The sequence below is a fragment of the Salvelinus alpinus genome, chromosome 12 (assembly GCF_045679555.1).
Source record: "Salvelinus alpinus chromosome 12, SLU_Salpinus.1, whole genome shotgun sequence".
In the NCBI taxonomy this organism is placed as follows: Eukaryota; Metazoa; Chordata; class Actinopteri; order Salmoniformes; family Salmonidae; genus Salvelinus; species Salvelinus alpinus.
This window is the reverse complement of record NC_092097.1, coordinates 4140741-4163595: the sequence shown is the minus strand read 5'-3', so window position 1 is coordinate 4163595 and position 22855 is coordinate 4140741. Positions and strand designations below refer to the sequence as shown.

The following is a 22855-nucleotide window of genomic DNA, read 5'->3' as shown; positions in this document are numbered from 1 at the left end:
CTAGGTCCAAAACACTTCTTAACAGCTTCTACCCCCAAGCCATAAGACTCCTGAACAGCTAATCAAATGGCTACCCAGACTATTTGCATTTCCCCCTCCCCCCCATTTTATGCTGCTGCTACTCTCTGTTTATTATCTATGCATAGTCACTTTAGCTATACCTACTGTACATGTACATATTACCTCGACTAACCGCTGCCCCCACACATTGACACTGTACCGGTACCCTCTGTATATAGCCTCGCTATTGTTATTTTACTGCTGCTCTTGAATTATTTGTTACTTTCGTTGTTTTTTTACTTAACACTTATTATTTTTTACTTAACACTTATTTTTCTTAAAACTGCATTGTTGGTTAAGGGCTTGTGAGTAAGCATTTCACTGTAAGGTCTACTACACCTGTTGTATTCGGCACGTGACAAATACAATTTGATTTGATTTAAGTTTAGAAAACTGTGTTATTTATCTTTGTGTAGCATAAAATTTATCAACCAATAAAAACCACAGATATTACAGTAAAACAAACAATTCAGAAAATCTCCCTGCTATAGAGCATGCTGGGAAATATTATATTTGGTTCTATGTAGAAACCTTCTGGCTGTAGAAACCTTCCAAAGAATCCGTACTTCCTTTCAAATAACTTTCTTCCAAAAACAGTTCTTAGGATGTTAAATGTTTTTTTAAATTTTTTTATTGACTTCCAAAATGAGTTATTCTAATCAAAATGGTTCTTGGTGGAACCCCACAAATAACCCTTTTTGAACCCTTTTTTCTAAAAGTGTAAGCTGACAGCAGCTATAACCAATCACACTTAACTCTGGGGATACACCACTGAGTGTTAATTTAACTCTTTACAGAGTTAATTCACCTCCTGAATCAACACTAGGTAACACTGGCCAATTTTCTGTGTGCCAGACAATACACTGTGGGTCACGGTTCTTAGGATGAAAAAGGTTTAAGGTGGAACCGTTTGTCTTACAAAGAACCCTCGTCTTCCAAAAAGGGTTCTTCAGATGAAAACGGTTGTTGATAGAACCCTATCCCTCCACAAATAACCCTTTTTCTAAGAGTGTACCCCACAGCCTTAGCCCTAAAAGGCCTTTCACTTGAAATAGGCAAGCAGGCCGCAGCACAGAGTGCAATTTACTTGAACATTGAAATCAGCTTCGCTGACGCTAAAGCACCATGGTGCGCACCGCTTAGCCTGGCGCAGCCGGTTGGTTCACTCTGCACCTCTCAAGTGAAATACCCTAAACCCTTCGATATTTGCAGAGTTCCCAACACATTGCTTCCACCTTACAGATCAGTAAACATTGAAAGGTTATGACCAAGGGGGTAGGGAGCGAATTGAGGCCAGCTGTTTGTTTATTTACCATTATGAGTGACCACCAAGAACCCTTAACATTTAGCTGACTGAACATGCTCTGGGCTGCACGCACGTGCACGCGCGCACGCACGCACGCACGCACGCACGCACGCACGCACGCACGCACACACACACACACACACACACACACACACACACACACACAAACTTAACAAAACATGCTCTGGGCTAAACACACTTTAAAAACACTGTGGTAGCAGCCAAAACATAAACTCGTGTTCATTGACCATTGACCTACATTACATATTGTCTATAAACACACACAAAAATTATGCTATTAATGTTTAGTGTTACTGAATGTGATTGATGTATATACAGTTGAAGTCGGAAGTTTACATACACTTAGGTTGGGGTCATTAAAAGTCGTTCTTCAACCACTCCACAAATTTCTTGTAAACAAACTATATTTTTGGCAAGTCGGTTAGGACATCTACTTTGTGCTTGAGACAACTTTTTCAGAGTTTTGAATTTTTCCGACAATTGTTTACAGACAGATTATTTCACTTATAATTCACTGTATCACAATTCCAGTGGGTCGGAAGTTTACATACACTAAGTTGACTGTGCCTTTCAACAGTTTGTAAAATTCCAGAAAATTATGGCTTTAGAAGCTTCTGATAGGCTAATTGACATAATTTGAGTCAATTGGAGGTGTACCTGTGGATTTATTTCAAGACCTACCTTCAAACTCAGTGCCTCTGTGATTGACATCATGGGAAAATCAAAAGAAATCAGCCAAGACCTCAGAAAAAAAAAATGTAGACCTCCACAAGTCTGGTTCATCCTTGGGAGCAATTTCCAAACAACTGAGGTACCACGTTCATCTGTTTAAACAATAGTACGCAAGTATAAACACCATGGGACCACGCAGCCGTCATACTGCTCAGGAAGGAGACGCGTTCTGTCTCCTAGAGATAAACGTACTTTGATGCGAAAGGTGCAAATCAATCCCAGAACAACACAAAGGACCTTGTGAAGATGCTGTAGGAAACAGGTACAAAAGTATCTATATCCACAGTAAAACGAGTCCTATATCGACATAACCTGAAAGGCTGCTCAACAAGGAAGTGCTACTCCAAAACCGCCATAAAAAAGCCAGACTACGTTTTACAACTGCACATGGGGACAAAGATCGTACTTTCTGGAGAAATGTCCTCTGGTCTGATGAAACAAAAATATAACTATTTGGCCATAATGACCATCGTTATGTTTGGAGGAAAAAGGGGGACGCTTGCAAGCCGAAGAACACCATCCCAACCGTGAAGCACGGGGGTGGCAGCATCATATTGTGGAGTGCTTTGCTGCAGGAGGGACTGGTGCACTTCACAAAATAAATAGCATCATGAGGATGGAAAATGATGTGGATATATTGAAGCGACATCTCAAGACATCAGTCAGGAAGTTAAAGCTTGGTCGCAAATGGGTCTTCCAAATGGACAATAACCCCAAGCATACTTCCAAAGTTGTGTTAAAATGGCTTAAGGACAACAAAGTCAAGGTATTGGAGTGGCCATCACAAAGCCCTGACCTCAATCCCATAGAAGATTTGTGGGCAGAACTGAAAAAGGTGTGTGCGAGCAAGGAGGCCTACAAACCTGACTAAATTACACCAGCTCCGTCAGGAGGAATGGGCCAAAATTCACCCAACTTATTGTGGGAACGTTTGACCCAAGTTAAACAATTTAAAGACTATGCTACCAAATACTAATTGAGTGTACGTAAACTTCTGACCCATTGGGAATGTGATGAAAGAAATAAAAGCTGAAATAAATCATTCTCACTGCTATTATTCTGACATTTCACATTCTTAAAAAAAGTGGTGATCCTAACTGACCTAAGACATTTAATCTTAGTAAAAAATTCCCTGTCAGGAATTGTGAAAAACTGAGTTTAAATGTATTTGGCTAAGGTGTATGTAAACCTCTGACTTCAACTGTATGTATTTTGCTCCTTCCACATTTTGCCAGATTTCTTCATGAGCGCCACGAGCAGTCTAAGCAGGACCTTAAAGGACTGGAGGAGACTGTGGTGAGTATCTATCTATCTCCCTCACTCACTCCCTCTCTCCCTCCCTCTCTCTCTCTGACATTCAATTTAATCCACTGTAGGAGAATTTGATCACGATTCACTTTCTCCTCTCTCTTTGCCCACTCTTTGTGCAAACCTCTTGTTTTTCTCTCTCCATATCTCCTCTCACTCTCCCTCTCTCTCTCTCTCTCTCTCCAACCCTCCGTGCCTCTATCCCTCTTCTTTCCCTCTTTCCTTTTCTCTCTATTTCCCTCCCTCTCTCTCTCTCTCTCTTCCTGTCTTTTTCTCTCTCTTTATTCCACAGGCTCGTGAACTCCAGACCCTGCACAACCTGCGGAAGCTTTTTGTTCAAGACCTCACAACTCGAGTCAAAAGGGTAAGTGAGTAAAGGACGAAGAGAAAGAGAGGGAGTAAAGGAGGGAGAGGAAGACTGAAGAAGATGAGTCAAAATCACTTTCTGAGTCAAAATGCAAGCCGAGATCTACCGCTCAGCTTTTTTTTTTAAATCATGACTTAAAAAACGTCAGCTTATGTTATGCAATATTAACCATTTAAAAACAGTTCTGTAGCAATGAGGTTTGTGCAGTAGGCTATAGACCCAATACATTATCTCTGTATATTGGCTATGCTTGAATTGCCCTGCCAATGTGGTTCTTCATAGACCATTTTTTAATTATATCATTATTTTTAGGTGTATGATCACACTGTATAATTTGTTGTATAACACTGAACAACAATATACAGTAAATGCAACATGCAACAATTTCAAAGATTTGACTGAGTTACAGTTCATATAAGAAAATACGTAAATTTACATTAATTCATTAGGCCCTAATCTATGGATTTCTCTTGACTGGGAATACAGATATGCATATGTTTGTCACAGTGCGTATGCACATAAAAAAAAAAGTAGGGTTGTGGATCAGAAAACCAGTCAGTACCTAGTGTGACCACCATTTGCCTCATGCAGCGCAACACCTCTCCTTCGCATAGAGTTGATCAAGCTGTTGATTGTGGCCTGTGGAATGTTGTCCCACTCCTCTTCAATGTCTTTGCAAAGTTGCTGGATATTGGCGGACACTGGAAAAACACTGTTGTACACGTCGATCCAGAGCATCCCAAACATGCTCAATGGGTGACATGCCTGGTTAGTATGCAGGCCATGGAGGAACTGGGGCATTTTCAGCTTCCAGGAACTGTATTCAGACCCTTGCGACACGGGGCGGCGGATGAATGGCACAACAATGGGCCTTAGGATCTCATCACGGCATCTCTGTGCATTCAAATTGCCATTGATAAAATGCAGTTGTGTTCATTGTCCGTAGTTTATACCTGCCCATACCATAACCCCACTGCCACCATGGGGCACTCTGTTCACAACGTTGACATCGGCAAACCACTCGCCCACACGACGCCATACACGTGATCTGCGGTTGTGAGGCCGGTTGGACGCACTGCCAAATACTCTAAAACGACGTCGGAGGCGACTTATGGTCGAGAAATTAACATTAAATTCTCTGGTAACAGCTCTGGTAGACCTTACTGCAGTCAGCATGCCAATTGCATGCCACCTCAAATCTTTAGATATCTGTGGCATTGTGTTGTGTGACAAAGCTGCACATTTTAGAGTGCTCTTTTATTGTCCCCAGCACAAGGCGCACCTGTGTAATGATCATGATGTTTAATCAGCTTCTTGATATGCCACTCCTGTCAGGTGGATGGATTACCTTGGAAAAGGAGAAATGCTCGCTAACAGGGATGTAAACAAATTTGTGCGGGACATTTTAGAGAAAAAAGCTTTTTGTGCATATGGGCATTTTCTGGGATCTTTTATTTCAGCCCATGAAACATGAGACCAACACTTTACATGTTGCGTTTATATTTTTGTTCAATGTACTTGTGAGGCACAGCTATGTGACCATATTAAGTATTTTTTATTTCTTTACTGGACTAATGGTAGGTTTTTTCCCCTACTGGACTGATGGCCTGCATCTGATGGTCAGTCTGAAGGGAGGGAGCAGTGTGAGGCTGCCTCACACTCTACTCACCTCACCGCCCCTCCACTCTCCCTCCGCTAAGAAAAAGGGTACACAGTCCCATCCCATCTGATGGCGAAACTCAAGTCGCACTGCATTATTTCTGCCTCATGCCCCAATTCATCTTGTTACTCCTATGACCAGAGAAAGTGAAATATTCCTCGATATTAAAAAAGACACAAGCCGTTAATAGCAGCAACGCAAGCTTACCGGAAACACTTTGCTATACTCATTCATTGCAGCTTAAGAACTTGTTGTGGCGTCAGTGGAAGTAGCGAGAAAGCACATTTTATGGCTTATAAAAGTGTTGAACAAAGACAGTGCTGAATAACAACTTAAACATGAACCTACTCATAAAAACAGCAGCTCTTTGCTGAATTCATTGTCCCTCTCTACTCATGGTTTTAAAAGTTTTGAAATCTCACTGTATCAACTTTGCTGTGCGTTTGTAACTTCTTTTTACAGTCTATGGCTCGACTGTGCAGACACAGTGATCTGAGCTATCTGATTGGCCAGCGGTAGGCCTATCGGTGCACTTGATTTGCTCTCGGGACCTGCCGGGTAGACAGAGCTCTATCTTCAGACACTTGAAATGGTTAAAAATGGGAACACTTTGGCTTCCCGGCGCTAGGGCTGCTGAATCAAATGCACCTATCGCCAACAGCTCAAAATGAATAAAAGAAATAGGAACGCAAGGTTGATTACATCGTTGGGTTTTTTACATAAATGTTTGGTGACCGACTAGGAATGCCTAGTGACCATTAATCTAAATGATTTAATAGTTCATGATATCTAGTGTGATCTTAATAACCACATCATTCTCTCTATCTCTCTCTTTATCTCCTTCTCAATCTCTCTCCCACTCTCCCACTCTGTTTCTTCCCGCTGCAGCATTCAGAGATGGAGCCAGATGATAGCGGGGGATGTAGCCACCAGAAGCAGAAGATCTCCTTTCTTGAGAACAACCTGGACCAGCTTACAAAAGTTCACAAACAGGTAGGTGGATGAATGTGTTGAGTGTGTGGAGCAGAGAGGCCTGGACTCTTGACAAAGTCTCAGAGTAGGCGTGCTGAAATAGTGATTCATTGAATAACATTATAATAAAAATATGATTATAATGAATAAGATAATATGGACAGGTGGACCTGATCCTAGATCAGCAGTCTTACTCTGATTTGCAAAGATACATTGGCGCCCTGGTTTGTCTTTTAAGGTTCATAATGAATTAGATTATAAGAACAGCAGGGACCTCCTTTCAGACTCTTTCTGAATACAGGCCCTGGCTCTAATTGTAGCCTGCATAAAAACTCCAAAGCCCATTCCTATTCCACAAACACACTCTTAGAAAAAAGCGTTCCTAACAGGTTCTTTGAGGAGGCAAGAAGGGTTCTACATGGACCTCCCGAGTGGCGCAGCGGTCTAACGCACAGCTTCGCAGTGCTAGAGGTGTCATTACAGGTCCGGGTTCGATCCCAGGCTGTGTTGCAGCCGGCCGCGACCGGGAGAACCATGAGGCGGCGCACAATTGGCTCAGCGTCGTCGGGGTCAGGGGAGGGTTTGGCCAGCTGGGATGGCCTTGTCCCATCTCTCTCTAGCGACTCCTTGTGGTGGCTGGGCACATGCACGCTGACTTCGGTCGCCAGCTGTACGGTGTTTCCTCCTACACATTGGTACTGCTGGCTTCCGGGTTAAGCGAGCAGTGTGTCAAGAAGGAGTGCGGTTTGGCGGGGTGGTGTTTCGAAGGACGCATGACTCTCGACTTTCGCCTCTCACAAGTCCGTACAGGAGCTGCAGCGATGGGACAAAACTGTAACTACCAATTGGATATCACGAAGAAGGGGTAAAAAATATATATAAATAAATAATAATAATTCCCAGCATGATAATTTGCAGGGAAATTTTCAGAACTGTTTTACTGTAATATGTGTTTTTGCATATACATTGATTGGTTGATACATTTTATGCTACACAAACATAAATAACATACAGTTTAACATACACTAACATCATCTGTTAGTAATTGGATTTAGTGTACCTGTTGGTTGTTCCAGTTTAGATGATTGAGGTAGTCTGAGTATTTCATCTTCCCTACCCTAGCAGTCATTCTGAATGCAGGTTGCGTGTGATTAACAATTCCACTTGTCGGCTATCCTAACTCTAGCTGGATTCCAATAGGGATTACACATCACTTTGCAAGCCAGCATAATGTGACTTGCAGGCCTGATGTGGCCTGTAAACCTGAAGATTCCTAACACCACTGTGTTAGGGTATAACTACACCCTCAAAGAAAGGCCTTATGACATACATATGTATTGTCATAAATAATTTCATCTGAAAGGCTAATAAGGTTGGTGGGTTCTACCTGTTCTATGAAGAACCCTCCAAAGATAAAAGCGTTCTTGGTAGAACCCTTCATAGACAATTCGAGGAAGAATATTTTAGATTATAAAATGGTTCTTCATAGAGGGTTCTTGGTAGAACCATATACAGGGGGTTCTTTGAAGAACCCTACATAGAGGTTTATAGATAGAACCCCTCTGCAAAGGGTCCAACCGAGCAACAAAAAAGGGTTCCCCAAAGGGGACAAACCCGAAGAACCCTGAATGGTTCTACTTTTTTTCTAAAAGTGCACCTATGACTTAGTGTTCGAGCACCAGTGAGAGAGTGAGGGGAATTCAAACAGAGCAGAATAAGTAGGAGGTACAAAGCAAGTTATTTTTGTCCTGGCTGTGCTGTTCGTCATTGCTATCCTCTGGGTACTAAGTACTGTAGAGCCAACTACATCAATCACCCTGTACTGCAGAACCAGATAAAAGGCCCTCTAAAAACACAGCAGCAGGAAATGTAATGTTATACTGCTGCTGCTGTAATACACAGAGGTGGCTCTACAGACTGGTTCGAATGGACACACACACAGTGCGTGCACACACACACACAGGAACATGCTTTCGCATACACACACACTTTCATTTGGTAGATGTACCTGCTGACTGGCACACACACCAGACCTGGGATAACTATAGTTAACTATGTTTGGGGAAAGAAACGTTTTTCCTGGAGGACAACACAAAATTACAACTTTAAAACCATTTGAATACAGATCTCAGAAAGTTACTACTTTTTTAAACTATTTGAATTCAGATCTGAGAACGCAACTACTTAAAATAAATATTTTAATACAGATCTCAAGAAGTGACTACTTTTCTGAAACTATTGGATTGGCTGCCTTCTAATGGCAGGGCTGTATCTGGAACTCTATGCTTCACAGTAGGAACCACACTCGAAATTGAGCTCAGGTGTATCCATGGTGGTGTTAGCATCATGTTGCGGGGATGTTTTTCAGCTGCATGGACTGGGAGACTAGTCAGGATCGAGGGAAAGACGAACAGAGCAAAGTACAAATAGATCATTGATGAAAACCTGCTCCAGAGCGCTCAGGATCTCAGACTGGGGTGAAGGTTCACCTAACAACACGACAACGACCCTATGCACACAGCCAAGACAACGGAGGAGTGGCTTCTGGACAAGTCTCTGAATGTCCTTCAGTGGCCCAGCCAGAGGCCGGACTTGAACCCGATCGAACATCTCTGGAGAGACCTGAAAATAGCTGTGCAGCAACGCTCCCCATCCAACCCAGCAGCGCTTGAGAGGATCTGCAGAGAAGAATGGGAGAAATTGTCCAAATACAGGTGTGCCAAGATTGTTGCGTCATACCCAAGAAGACTTGGGGCTGTAATCGCTGCTAAAGGTGCTTTAACAAAGTAGAGTAAAGGGTCTGAATACTTATGTAAATGTGATATTTAAAAAAAAATTGCAAACATTTCTAAAAAACTGTTTTTGCTTTGTCAATATGGGGAATTGTGTGCATGTTGTTATGTTACAGCCTTTTTCTAAAATTAATTTAAAAAAATGTTCTCTCTTTTGGATAAAAGAGGTCTGAATACTTTCCGAATGCACTGTATACAGGAACAGCCATGTCTGAGCATTTGGAGTCATAACACATTAACATTCAAGTATCACGACAGATTATTTAATGTTAACAACTTTTAATGTTTATTGTTGTCTTACGAAAAAACGTACGAAAAAAGTAACTGGATGTTAGCTTGTTTGTAATACAAAATACTATTGCTTGTAAAATAACAAAATAGTCAAAATATGCCCTTGTCTGTAATTGGTGTGAAACTGGAAGCGCTGTCGTTTACCCCATTTAGAATGTGAGAGACAAAGTGGAAAACTCCCTGCAAAATGTCTGGGGGACCTGTCTTATTAAAAAGGGGTCAGTCCGAACGGAACAGCTACTAACTGGTACACACAGACCTAGTAAAACTCCGTATCAACACTGAAACAGGTTATTGCAAACACCATCGTCTAAAATTGGTGTGAAATTGAAAGTGCTGTCACTAACGTATGAACACAGAAACAGATGATTGCAAACATTTGACATGTGTCAAAATATGGTGAGAAATTACATTATTTATTAGGGTTGTCACAATGCTAAATATTACCCACAAAACAATGCCAAGCCAAAGTATCACAATACCTAGTAGTATCACAATACCATGGCAAAACATTTTTAGGACCATTTTTTTGTCACTGATATTCACATCTCATTTCACCTCGTGCTATTCACAAACTGTGGTTGTGTAAGTGGTGGTTACGGTGTCTGCCGTGGCCTCTGGAGCCCAGGCTGTCCCGTCTGTAGACCCTCTCCCCTCTCTCTTGCGCTGAGTGGTGCGAGCGGTGCAAATACTTGGAGGAAGAGTTGGCCTCCTGGTAAGATTACCTTATAGAGACAATCCCACCGGCACCGTACCGCCCTTCTAAATCCCCGTCCCGCTGTCTGTCCCTGTCCCTCTCTCTGTGCCGTTCTTCCTGGGGTACATCCCAGGGTGGTGTGCCATGAGCTGCCCAGACCCTCCAGCATTAAGATATGTAAGGTAGAGCGGGGGCTCGTTCGGATGGAGGGGGGTTTGTGGGGAAGTAGGAAGTAGGGGGGGTTTGTGGGGCGACCCCTGTGATAGGGGTCTTGAGGATGTGCATGGGGGCTATGCCCCAACTGAAGCAACAGACAGGAGGACCAGGAGGAGGAGGGCAACGTGTGCTGGGGAGGGAAGCCACTGGCCCATCACTGTATCCAACATGTCTGACACAATGGCAGAAAGTGTGATTAGAAAAATACAAGTTTCCACGTTGAGTATTGTGAACCTAAAGAGTAGAAAAATATATATGTGGATAGTTGCTCAACTCTAACTGAGCTGTTATGCTAGTCGCTCTAGCTTCCAAAATGTTAAAATGCTCTGGCTTAAAATCGTCTGTATGTAATAGAACGTGTTTGGCATAGAGGAACTACGTCACTAGCTTATCTGCTTGAATAAATACAAAATAGTAGCTACACACCCTTTACGGCCAAATCCGGATACCTTTATACTTATAAAACTTCCGAATTTCACTAACCGCTCTCCCAAAACAATAGTTTCGGGAAACATTTTAAAGAGAGAGAAAATGACTACCCCCATTCTCCTAGAAGAGAAAGTATACATTTCTTAAGCAATCACTATGCTACATCTTAATCAGCAACCATACATTTTAAGTACAAACCAAACATGATAATGACAAGTCCACTGTCCTCCCTCCGATCATTAATTGTTTGTTTTAATCCACCCCATTGTATCCTTTTATTTAGCACGTACTGCACTTAGACCGGGCTACATTTATCTCGCCACCTTCTTTTCCCCATGGATTTTCCATAACCACTGCACTAAAACATTTTAAAAGGTCATTTTAGATTTGGGACCCCAATTTCTCATGACCCCTCATCCCTTTCGTCCATTCTCTGAATCTATTTCAGAATAAGACTAAATATAATGTAAATCTATTTCATAAGAAGACATAAATGTCTCACGAGATTAAAACCCCACAAGCTTTTCTGAGTTTGCAAGGAGAGTTTGGCCTTATAATTGTAGAAAAATAAAAATAAAAAAAAGACTCCATTGTCTTTAATTCTCGCAAGGATTATCCAACCCCAAAATCGGATCCATTTCCTCCCATGTCAAATTATCCTGGTATCGTTACTGGACCAATGTCCAATGACATAGGTAATAGCTGTATCGCTTTAGATTGTGCTCCTTTTCGGTAAATGTTATCATTTTAACCTGTTGCATTGATTTAGTAAAAATATAAAACCTTTTGTTTAACAAATCTAGAACCATCAAAAAGTTGGTGCTGTCTCATCAGCATAATAGTCCAAACTAACTGCAATCCACTTTAATGACTTGACACTTCCACGTCATGGAAACCGATTATCATTTTAAATGACATTACATTCCTGCTCAAATTCACTGGTGTTACCTAAACTATAGAATTTAGTATTAATAATTAGAAATTGACAAAGCACATCTCCCATTCAACTTAGTCATATCTCTACACTAAACTAACCCACTTCATTTCTTACAGCCCGCTTGAGTTCAGCGAGCACCAGTCGCTGACACCCGCAGGCTAAAACATTGAAACTCTTCTATTCTTACCCGTAGAATATATATATATACATATACACACACACACACTACCGTTCAAAAGTTTGGGGTCACTTAGAAATGTCCTTGTTTTTGAAAGAAAAGCACATTTTCCATTAAAATAACATCAAATTGATCAGAAATACAGTGTAGACATTGTTAATAATGTAAATTACTATTGTGGCTTTATGGAATATCTACATATGCGTACAGAGGCCCATTATCAGCAACCATCACTCCTGTGTTCCAATGGCACGTTGTGTTAGCTACTCCAAGTTTATCATTTTAAAAGGCTAATTGATCATTAGAAAACCCTTTTGCAATTATGTTAGCACAGCTGAAAACTGTTGTCCTGATTAAAGAAGCAATAAAACTGGCCTTCTTTAGACGAGTTGAGGATCTGGAGCATCAGCATTTGTGGGTTCGATTACAGGCTGAAAATGGCCAGAAACAAGACCTTTCTTCTGAAACTGGTCAGCCTATTCATGTTCTGAGAAATGAAGGCAGTTCCATGTGAGAAATTGCCAAGAAACTGAAGATCTCGTACAACGCTGTGTACTACTCCCATCACAGAACAGCACAAACTGGCTCTAACCAGAATAGAAAGAGGAGTGGGAGGCCCCGGTGCACAACTGAGCAAGAGGACAAGTACATTCGTGTTTCGTTTGAGAAACAGACGCCTCACAAGTCCTCAACTGGCAGCTTCATTAAATAGTACCCGCAAAACACCAGTCTCAACGTCAACAGTGAAGAGGTGACTCTGGGATGCTGGCCTTCTAGGCAGAGTTGCAAAGAAAAATCCATATCTCAGACTGGCCAAAAAAATTTTTAGATTTAAGATGGGCAAAAGAACAGACACTGGACAGAGGAAGATTGGGGAAAAAAGTGTTACGGACAAACAAATCTAAGTTTGAGGTGTTCGGATCACAAAGAAGAACAATCGTGAGACGCAGAAAAAATGAAAAGATGCTGGAGGAGTGCTGGACGCCATCTGTCAAGCATGGTGGAGGCAATGTGATAGTCTGGGGGTGCTTTGGTGGTGGTAAAGTGGGAGATGTATACAAGGTAAAAGGGATCTTGAAGAAGGAAGGCTATCACTCCATTTTGCAACGCCATGCCATACCCTGTGGACGGCGCTTAATTGGAGCCAATTTCCTCCTACAACAGGACAATGACCCAAAGCACAGCTCCAAACTATGCAATAACTATTTAGGGAAGAAGTAGTCAGCTGGTATTCTGTCTAATGGAGTGGCCAGCACAGTCACCGGATCTCAACCCTATTGAGCTGTTGAGGGAGCAGCTTGACCGTATGGTACGTAAGAAGTGCTCATCAAGCCAATCCAATTTGTGGGAGGTGCTTCAGGAAGCCTGGGGTGAAATCTCTTCATATTACCTCAACAAACAGACGTTCTGTGTTTACCTCTATCATGAGGTTAAAAAACAAACCTTGACAACTTTCTCTTCTGCTTCACACTTATTAACTGTCCATTATTTAAAAAATTAATGGACAGTTAAATGTGATGCGCCATTTTTTTTTTAAATGCAATAAACCGTTAGGGTCCTCCATTCATGTTGAATATATTAGTCTTTCAATTTGAACCAAGCAAGCTGCTAAATTGCCCAGTTTAAAACTTCTTCAGGCTGCAAGCCCGACGCCGGTACACTTATGACAACAGCCAGCTCAAGTGCAGGGCGCGAAATTCAAAATATATTTTTTAGAAATATTTAACTTTCACACATTAACAAGTCCAATACAGCATTTGAAAGATAAACATCTTGTGAAACCAGCCAACATGTCCGATTTTTTAAATGTTTTACAGCGAAAACACCACGTATATTTATGTTAGCTCACCACCAAATACAAAAAAGGACAGACATTTTTCACAGCACAGGTAGCATGCACAAAGCCAACCTAACTAACCAAGATCCAACCAAACTAACCAAGAAACAACTTCATCAGATGACAGTCCTATAACATGTTACACAATAAATCTATGTTTTGTTCGAAAAATGTGCATATTTGAGGTATAAATCAGTTTTACATTGCTGCTACCATCACAGCTACCGTCAGAAATAGCACCGAAGCAGCCAGAGTAATTACAGACACCAACGTCAAATACATAAATACTCATCATAAAACATTTCTGAAAAATACATGGTGTATAGCAAATGAAAGACAAAGATCTTGTGAATACAGCCAATATTTCCGATTTTTTAAGTGTTTTACAGCGAAAACACAATATAGCGTTATATTAGCTTACTACAATAGCTAACACACAACAGCATTGATTCAAGGCAAACGGTAGCGATAGCACAGTTCGACAGATATATGAAATAGCATCATAAAATGGGTCCTACTTTTGGTGATCTTCCATCAGAATGTTGTACAAGGGGTCCTTTGTCCAGAACAGTCGTCGTTTGGATTTAGAACGTCGTTTTTCCCTCTTGAATTAGCAAGCACACTGGCCAAGTGGCGCGAAGCTCTCCTTCCTGAACAAAGTCAAACAACGCAACACGCCTAACGTCCCGAATAAATTTCAATAATCTAATAAAACTATATTGAAAAAACATACTTTACGATGATATTGTAACATGTATCAAATAAAATCAAAGCCGGAGATAGTATTCGCCTATAACGACAGCTTTCCAGAAGGCAATTCCAGGTCCCTCCTCGCGCTTTCCAGAAAACAGGAAATGGCGGACACCTCATTCCAAGAGGATTTATTCCACCTCAGACCAAGATAATCAACCCATTTCTTCTCTCACTGCCTCTTGACATCTAGTGGAAGGTGTATGACGTGCATGTATACTAATACGTATCATGCCCATTTATAGGCAGGCCCTAGAACAGAGACCTCGATTTCAGAAATCTCACTTCCTGACAGGAAGTAGGCTGCAGAATGAGTTCTGTTTCACTCAGAGAAATAATTCAAACGGTTTTAGAAACTAGAGAGTGTTTTCTATCCAATAGTAATAATAATAAGCATATTGTACAAGCAAGAATTGAGTACGAGGCCGTTTGAAATGGGCACCTTTATCCAAGTTACTCAATACTGCCCCTGCAGCCATAAGAAGTTAAAACAAACACTGGCTGCTATAACTATTATTATCAGATGTTTACATACACTTAGGTTGGAGTCATTAAAACTCATGTTTCAACCACTCCACACATTTCTTGTAAACAAACTATAGTTTTGGCAAGTCGGTTAGGACATCTACTTTGTGCATGACACAAGTAATTTTTCCAACAATTGTTTACAGACAGATTATTTCACTTATAATTCACTGTATCACAATTCCAGTGGGTCAGAAGTTGACATACACTTCGTTGACTGTGCCTTTAAACAGCTTGGAAAATTCCACAAAATGATGTCATGGCTTTAGAAGCTTCTGATAGGTTAATTGACATAATTTGAGTCAATTGGAGGTGTACCTGTGGATGTATTTCAAGGCCTACCTTCAAACTCAGTGCCTCTGTGATTGACATCATGGGAAAATCAAAAGAAATCAGCAAAGAACTCAGAAAAATTATTGTAGACCTCCACAAGTCTGGTTCATCCTTGGGAGAAATTTCCAAACGCCTGAAGGTACCACATTCATCTGTACAAACAATAGTACGCAAGTATAAACACCATGGGACCACGCAGCCGTCATACCGCTCAGGAAGGAGATGCGTTCTGTCTCCTAGAGATGAACGTACTTTGGTGCTAAAAGTGCAAATCACTCCCAGAACAACAGCAAAGGACCTTGTGAAGATGTTGGAGGAAATAGGTACAAAAGTATCTATATCCACAGTAAAACGAGTCCTATATCGACATAACCTGAAAGGCCGCTCAGCAAGGAAGAAGCCACTGCTCCAAAACCGCAGTTTGCAACTGCACATGAGGACAAAGATTGTACTTTTTGGAGAAATGTCCTCTGGTCTGATGAAACAAAAATAGAACTGTTTGGCCATAATGACCATCGTTATGTTTGGAGGAAAAAGGGGGGCGCTTGCAAGGCGAAGAACACCCTCCCAACCGTGAAGCACGGGGGTGGCAGCATCATGTTGTTGGGGTGCTTTGCTGCAGGAGGGACTGGTGCACTTCACAAAATAGATTGCTCATGAGGAAGAAAAAAGAAAAATGATGTGGTTATATTGAAGCAACATCTCAAGACATCAGTCAGGAAGTTGAGGCTTGGTCTCAAATGGGTCTTCCAAATGGACATTGACCCCATACATACTTCCAAAGTTGTGGCAAAATGGCTTAAGGACAACAAAGTCAAGGTATTGGAGTGGCCATCACAAAGCCCTGACCTCAATCCCATAGAACGTTTGTGGGCAGAACTGAAAAAGCGTGTGCAAGCAAGGAGGCCTACAAACCTGACTCAGTTACACCAGCTCTGTCAGGATGAATGGGACAAAATTCACCCAACTTATTATGGGAACCTTGTGGAAGGCTACCCGAAACGCTTGACCCAAGTTAAACAATTTAAAGGCAATGCTACCGAATACTAATTGAGTGTATGTAAACTTCTGACCCACTGGAAATGTGATGAAAGAAATAAAAGCTCAAATAAATCATTCTCTCTACTATTATTCTGACATTTCACATTCTTAAAATAAAGTGGTGATCTTAACTGACCTAAAACAGGGAATATTTACTGGGATTAAATGTCAGGAATTGTGAAGAACTGAGTTTAAATGTATTTGGCTAAGGTGTATGTAAACTTCCGACTTCAACTGTTTCTAAGACAGACATGGCAATAGTTGAATTACAATCAGAAACTCAGATTTCAGTCGGTAATATATATATATATATGATAAGTAAATCCCTCAAATAACCCAATATAATGGTTTGTAGTCTTAACATCTTTGTACATAATAACAACACAATTACCAGAAAATAGCCTCAACGAGTTAAATCGACATTCAGTAATTTGGAAATAGACCTGGCGAGTTTAATAAAAACAGCAAATTTTTTCCCTTGCAACATAATGAAATTCCTTTATTACATCACAATCGCTCCGTAATGATTATTATCTTGATAAAAAACCCTGAGTTGGGATTAGTACTATGTTATAAGTTATGTCGAGATTCAACTTTAATTCGTTCTAACTGTATGGAAAAAAGCTTTATTCGATAAATATAGCAACTCCTCTCAAAAGGCGGAAAAAATAAATAAAAATTCAGGCCTTGTGGGCAGTTTTATTTTAAATATAGTACCCGGATGGAGAAAATACCATAAGCGTTTATAGTGTCATTGGTTAGAGGTCAGTCAATTTCTCATACTTTCACCAAAGTGGACATACACCAACTATTTCTGAGACTATTGCCCAGACTTTGTAGACCAGTCATATAATGTTTAAACCTTAAACCGTTGAATTGTTTTATTCACCCCTGACGTACGTCTACGTTCATCTTTATTTAATATCGATTAATTATTGCAATAATGAAGCTCGTCAACCCAACACTCTTGACTGTTGGGCCGAGCAGCCTGACCATACAAATAACTTTTATAGCAACGATACACCCCCTTAGTCTACATGACAAACAACAGATGTGTGGAATGGGTCACAAGATGTGACTTGATATATGAGAAAGGAGTATCCCCCAGCCAGATAGCATTTGCTATGAAGACTGTTCTTATTGTACAGAAACCAGAGTTTGGCCCGTAAGACAAGGTTCCTCTCATCATTATCCATACCTGAGCCATCTCTCCCTGGTACCTTACATTACACAAACACCAACTAATTCTATGAAATGTATGCTGTAGGTTTTATCACCAACCCATTAAATCAATTGTCAGCTTCAGATACCCCTATCACGAGTAAAATCCCTCCTTGACCACACGCTGAGACTAGCTGCAGGGAGCTGGAGTATGCACCCTGACAAAAACACAGCAGTAGTAGAACAGAAATGTCTTACTATTTGTTAAGTATATATAATTGTTAACTATCAATTGTTATTAATATAAAACAAAGCAGGTAAACGTGTTCATTTTCCTCTCGTACTCTGAGGGGTCTTTGGCCTGGTTTGCTAACTACCTCTCTCAAAGAGTGCAGTGTATAAAGTCAGAACATCTGCTGTCTCAGCCACTGCCTGTCACCAAGGGAGTACCCCAAGGCTCGATCCTAGGCCCCACGCTTTTCTCAATTGCTCTTCTCAATTTACATCAACAACATAGCTCAAACAGTAGGAAGGTCTCGCATCCATTTATATGCAGATGATACAGTCTTGTATTCAGCTCGCTCCTCACAGATTTTGTGTTAAAGGCTCTACAACAAAGCTTTCTTAGTGTCCAACAAGCTTTCTCTGCCCTTAACCTTGTTCTGAACAACTCCAAAACAAAGGACATGTTTTTTGGTGAGAAGAATGCCCCACTCCCCACCGGTGTGATTACTACCTCTTAGGGTTTAGAGCTTGAGGTAGTCACCTCATACAAGTACTTGTGAGTATGGCTAGACGGTACACTGTCCTTCTCTCAGAACATATCAAAGGTTACATCTAGACTTGGTTTCCTCTATCGTAATCACTCATCTTTCACCACAGCTCCCAAACTAACCCTGATTCAGATGACCATCCTACCCATGCTAGATTCCGGAGACTTAATTTATAGATCGGCAGGTAAGGGTGCTCTCGAGTGGCTAGATGTTCTTTACCATTCGGCCATCAGATTTGCCACCAAAACTCCTTATAGGACACATCACTGCACTCTATATTCCTCTGTAAACTGGTCATCTCTGTATACCTGTCGCAAGACCCACTGGTTGATGTTTATTTATAAAAACCCTCTTAGGCCTCACTCCCCCCTATCTGAGATACCTACTGCAGTCCTTATCCTCCACATACAACACCCGTTCTGCCAGTCACATTCTGTTAAACGTCCCCAAAGCACACACATCCCTGGGTCGCTCTTCTTTTCAGTTCAGTTCAGGTCCAGTTTGAGTGTTTTTTGCAGCTCGTTTCAGTCGCTATCTGCACAGCCTCTGCCTGATATCTGAAGACTGCACAGAAACAATGGGAAGAGAGGATTAGATAGAGATACATTACACAAAGCATGAGGGACCATGAAGGTAAATCGTAAATACTACATGAAAATAGCAGTTGGATGGTTGTGTTGAGCCCTTGCTGAGTGTACCGTGTCGGGTTGTGTGAGAGCTGGGGATTGAAACCACTCAGTCAGGGCCTCCTGTGGACAAAGTCTGGGACACATGTGGACACATGTAGGAGCCACTCATCAGGTCATAATACTTCTGCCTCTGCTGGCCTGCAGATAAACACACAAACATGTCCATCAGACAAAGTTGTCAATTTTCATGGCTCCATAAAACACGTGTGTAAAAAAAGGCTGTCCTGCTCCTCCTCTCTACCTAACTTTCCCTCACAGTCCCCTTATTTTCCTTTAGTCCCTTAGTTGGCTGCTCATGCATTTGACATATTTATCATAATAACTATCCTATACATATTGGCACAGATTTAAACTTATCAACATTAAATAGACACTTGTTAACTATAAATTTCACAATTCCAGAGGTAAAAATCACAAACAGTCTATTTTCGGACAATCTATCAGCTTATTTTACCAGCATTTTACCGCGTATATGCAAGATCACCATGCGCTATGCCAAGCGTTGGCTGGAGTGGTGTGAAACTCGCCACCATTGGACTCTGGAGCAGTGGAAATGCAGTCTCTGGAGTGACGAATCCAGTGGCATTCAGTGCTGTTTAAGATGAGGGAGGACCATTTTCTTTTCATGAGCATGGACTTATTTCTATAACAGCATATTGTATGACTCTCATTCCTATTCCATTCACCCAGTTCAATGTAACATCGATAGGGTTTAGGCTACTACATAATACTCAAATTTTCCCTATACCCATCATAAGGTTGCTACAACCTAGCCTATGAATGAACGTTTACAATGTAGGTGCACACAGATCGAGAGACAAATTTGAGGTGACAGACAGTGACATTCAATACCGCTTGCCTGCATCTAGCCGATATAGGGTGTAATCATTAGTCCAACAGTTGCAAACGAACGCTTCTATTGGACAAATTCAGGTATGTTTAACCCCGTTTTGTTCCTTCTAACCCCCCCCCCCCTTAAAAGAGTTAGATGCACTATTGTAAAGTGGTTGTTCCACTGGATATCATAAGGTGAATGCACCAATTTGTAAGTCGCTCTGGATAAGAGCGTCTGCTAAATGACTTAAATGTAATGTAAATGTTCCGTTTGCTTCCGTTTTAGGAAAAGTTTTTCAACAGAATCGGTGGAATGAATACACCCCGATCACGCGTAAACTGAGTTCACTCTCGTAACAGCCACGTTGTATTCCTTCTCTTCCCTTCAGACTTCAATGTACCACACATCGGCTGTATGTGACCAGGCGAAAAAACATTTCCAAGCCAAACCTCTACAAACAGCCTACATCATTGTCACCATATTAGCTACAGTAACGGCATAGTCAGCATGGCTAATAGAACTAACGCGTTGGTAAACCTGCTACAATCATGCAGTAACGTTAGTGTACAGTCAGTAAACAGTTACACCTGCAGGCCCCGGTGGCAATATATTTGTAATACCAAAAGTTTACCTTGACTTGGAAGAGTTCCATTGTTGTGTTGGAAGGTCATAGCCAGCTAGCTAACTGTTTCAGTAGGCTGTTTCAGTAGGCTAAACAAGCTAGCTGCATTTGCTAGCTAAGTATGTGAAAGGGAAAGTGAACAAAAATTATCTTTCTCTCTTGCTTCTCCTTCATTTTGGAAGAAATTAATTTGTTAAACTGTTCAACTATTGTCTTTCTCTCTCTTTGAGTGAACTACTCACCACATTTTATACACTGCAGTGCTACATAGCTGTAGTTTATGCTTTCAGTGCTAGATTTATTCTCTAATCCTTTGATTGGGTGGACATGTCAGTACATGCTGCAAGAGCTCTGAGAGGTTGGAGGACTTCCTCCGGAAGTTGTCATAATTACTATGGAAGTCTATGGAAGGGGGTGAGAACCATGAGCCTCCTAGGTTTTGCATTGAAGTCGATGTACATGGAGGACGGAAGCTAGCTGTCCTCCGGCTACACCATGGTGCTACCCTACAGAGTGCTGTTAAGGCTACTGTAGACCTTTGCAAAATAGTGTGTTTTATTTAGTTATTTGATGACGTGATTATATTTAGTATAGTTTTATCTTAACAGGATAACTTTTTAAATGTTTTACAATTTTATTTTAATGAAATTCACTGAGGAGGATGGTCCTCCGCTTCCGCCTCTAAGGAGCCTCCACTGGATGAATCACACTTCACCATCTGGCAGTCCAGATGTTTTTCATGGTTCAGGCAAGGCCGCTTAGTTCCAGTGAAGGGAAATCTTAACGCTACAGCAGACAATGACATTCTTGACGATTCTATGCTTTCAACTTTGTAGCAACAGCTTAGGTAAGGCCTGCACAGAGCCCTGACCTCAACCCCATCGAACACCTTTGGGATGAATTGGAACGCTGACTGCGAGACAGGTCTAATCGCCCAACATCAGTGCCCGACCTCACTAATGCTCTTATGGATGAATGGAAGCAAGTCCCAGCAGCAATGTTCCAAGATCTAGTGGAAAGCCGGTGGCTGTTATAGCAGCAAACGGGGGACCAACTCCATATTAATGACCATCATTTTGGAATGAGATGTTCGACGAGCAGGTGTCCACATACTTCTGGTCATGCAGTGTATATTCCCGACAATTCATTGCTACCTATGTGTGCAAGTATCACTTCTGCATTGTCACATACTAACATGAGAGAGGGAGGGAAAGGGGGACAGGAGGCGGGAGAAACAGAGAGGGAAAATGAGATGGAAAGGGGTCAAGAGTAAATAGTTAATAGAGTGATGAAAATTTGTCTTAGGCAGGGGTCAAATTGTTAAAAGTTAACAAGTGGTATGCTATGTTCGGAGGGAGGGGATGGCATAACGCATAGCGGAGAAAAGTGTTGCTTGAATGAACTGTCAGGAATATACACGACATGACCAAAAGTATGTGGACACCTGCTTGTCGAACATGGGCAATAATATGGAGTTGCCCCCCCCCCCCCCTCCCTTTTGCAGCTATAACAGCATCCACTTGCTAACATTCAGCCACAAGAGCATTAGTGAGGTCTTTTATTCTTATTTTTACCAGGCAAGTTGACTGAGAACACATTCTCATTTACAGCAACGACCCAGGGAATAGTTACAGGGGAGCGGAATGAGCCAATTTTAAACTGGGGATGATTAGGTGGCCATAAAGGCCAGATTGGGAATTTTGCCAGGGCACCAGGGTTAACACACCTACTCTTACGATAAGTGCCATGGGATCTTTAGTTACCACAGAGTGTGTCAGGACACCCATTTAACGTCCCAACCCAAAGATGGCACCCTACACAGGGCAATGTCCCCAGTCACTGCCCTGGGGCATTGGAATGTTTTTTTAGACCAGAGGAAAGAGTGCCTCGTACTGGCCCTCCAATACCACTTCCAGCAGCATCTGGTCTCACATCCAGGGACTTGTACAGGACCAACCCTGCTTGGCTTCAGAAGCAAGCCAGCAGTGGGATGCAGGGTGGTATACTGCTGGCTAGGTCGGGCACTGATGTTGGGCGATTAGGTCTGGCTCACAGTCAGTCAGTTCCAATTCATCCCAAAGGTGTTCGATGGGGATGAGGTCAGGGCTCTATACAGGCCAGTCAAGTTCTTCCACACAGATCTCGCCAAACCATTTCTGTATGGACCTTGCTTTGTGCTCGGGGGCATTGTCATGCTGAAACAGTGAAGGGCCTTCCCCAAACTGTTGCCACAAAGTTGGAAGCACATAATGGTGTAGAATGTCATTGTCTGAGGTAGCGTTAACATTGCCCTTCACTGGAACTAAGGAGCCTAAACCATGAA

The 22855-nt window shown here is 41.7% G+C and overlaps 1 protein-coding gene across 1 annotated transcript in view; it reads left to right on the top strand.

Annotated features, from left to right (window-relative positions):
- The window catches only part of LOC139535372 (kinesin heavy chain-like), a 126222-nt gene that overhangs the window by 87736 nt on the left and 15631 nt on the right, over positions 1 to 22855 (top strand). The window contains exons 22-24 of the mRNA XM_071334716.1: positions 3355 to 3415; positions 3720 to 3791; positions 6343 to 6447. Of these exons, the coding sequence (XP_071190817.1) occupies positions 3355 to 3415; positions 3720 to 3791; positions 6343 to 6447 (238 nt within the window). The remainder of the gene's footprint in view (positions 1 to 3354; positions 3416 to 3719; positions 3792 to 6342; positions 6448 to 22855) is intronic.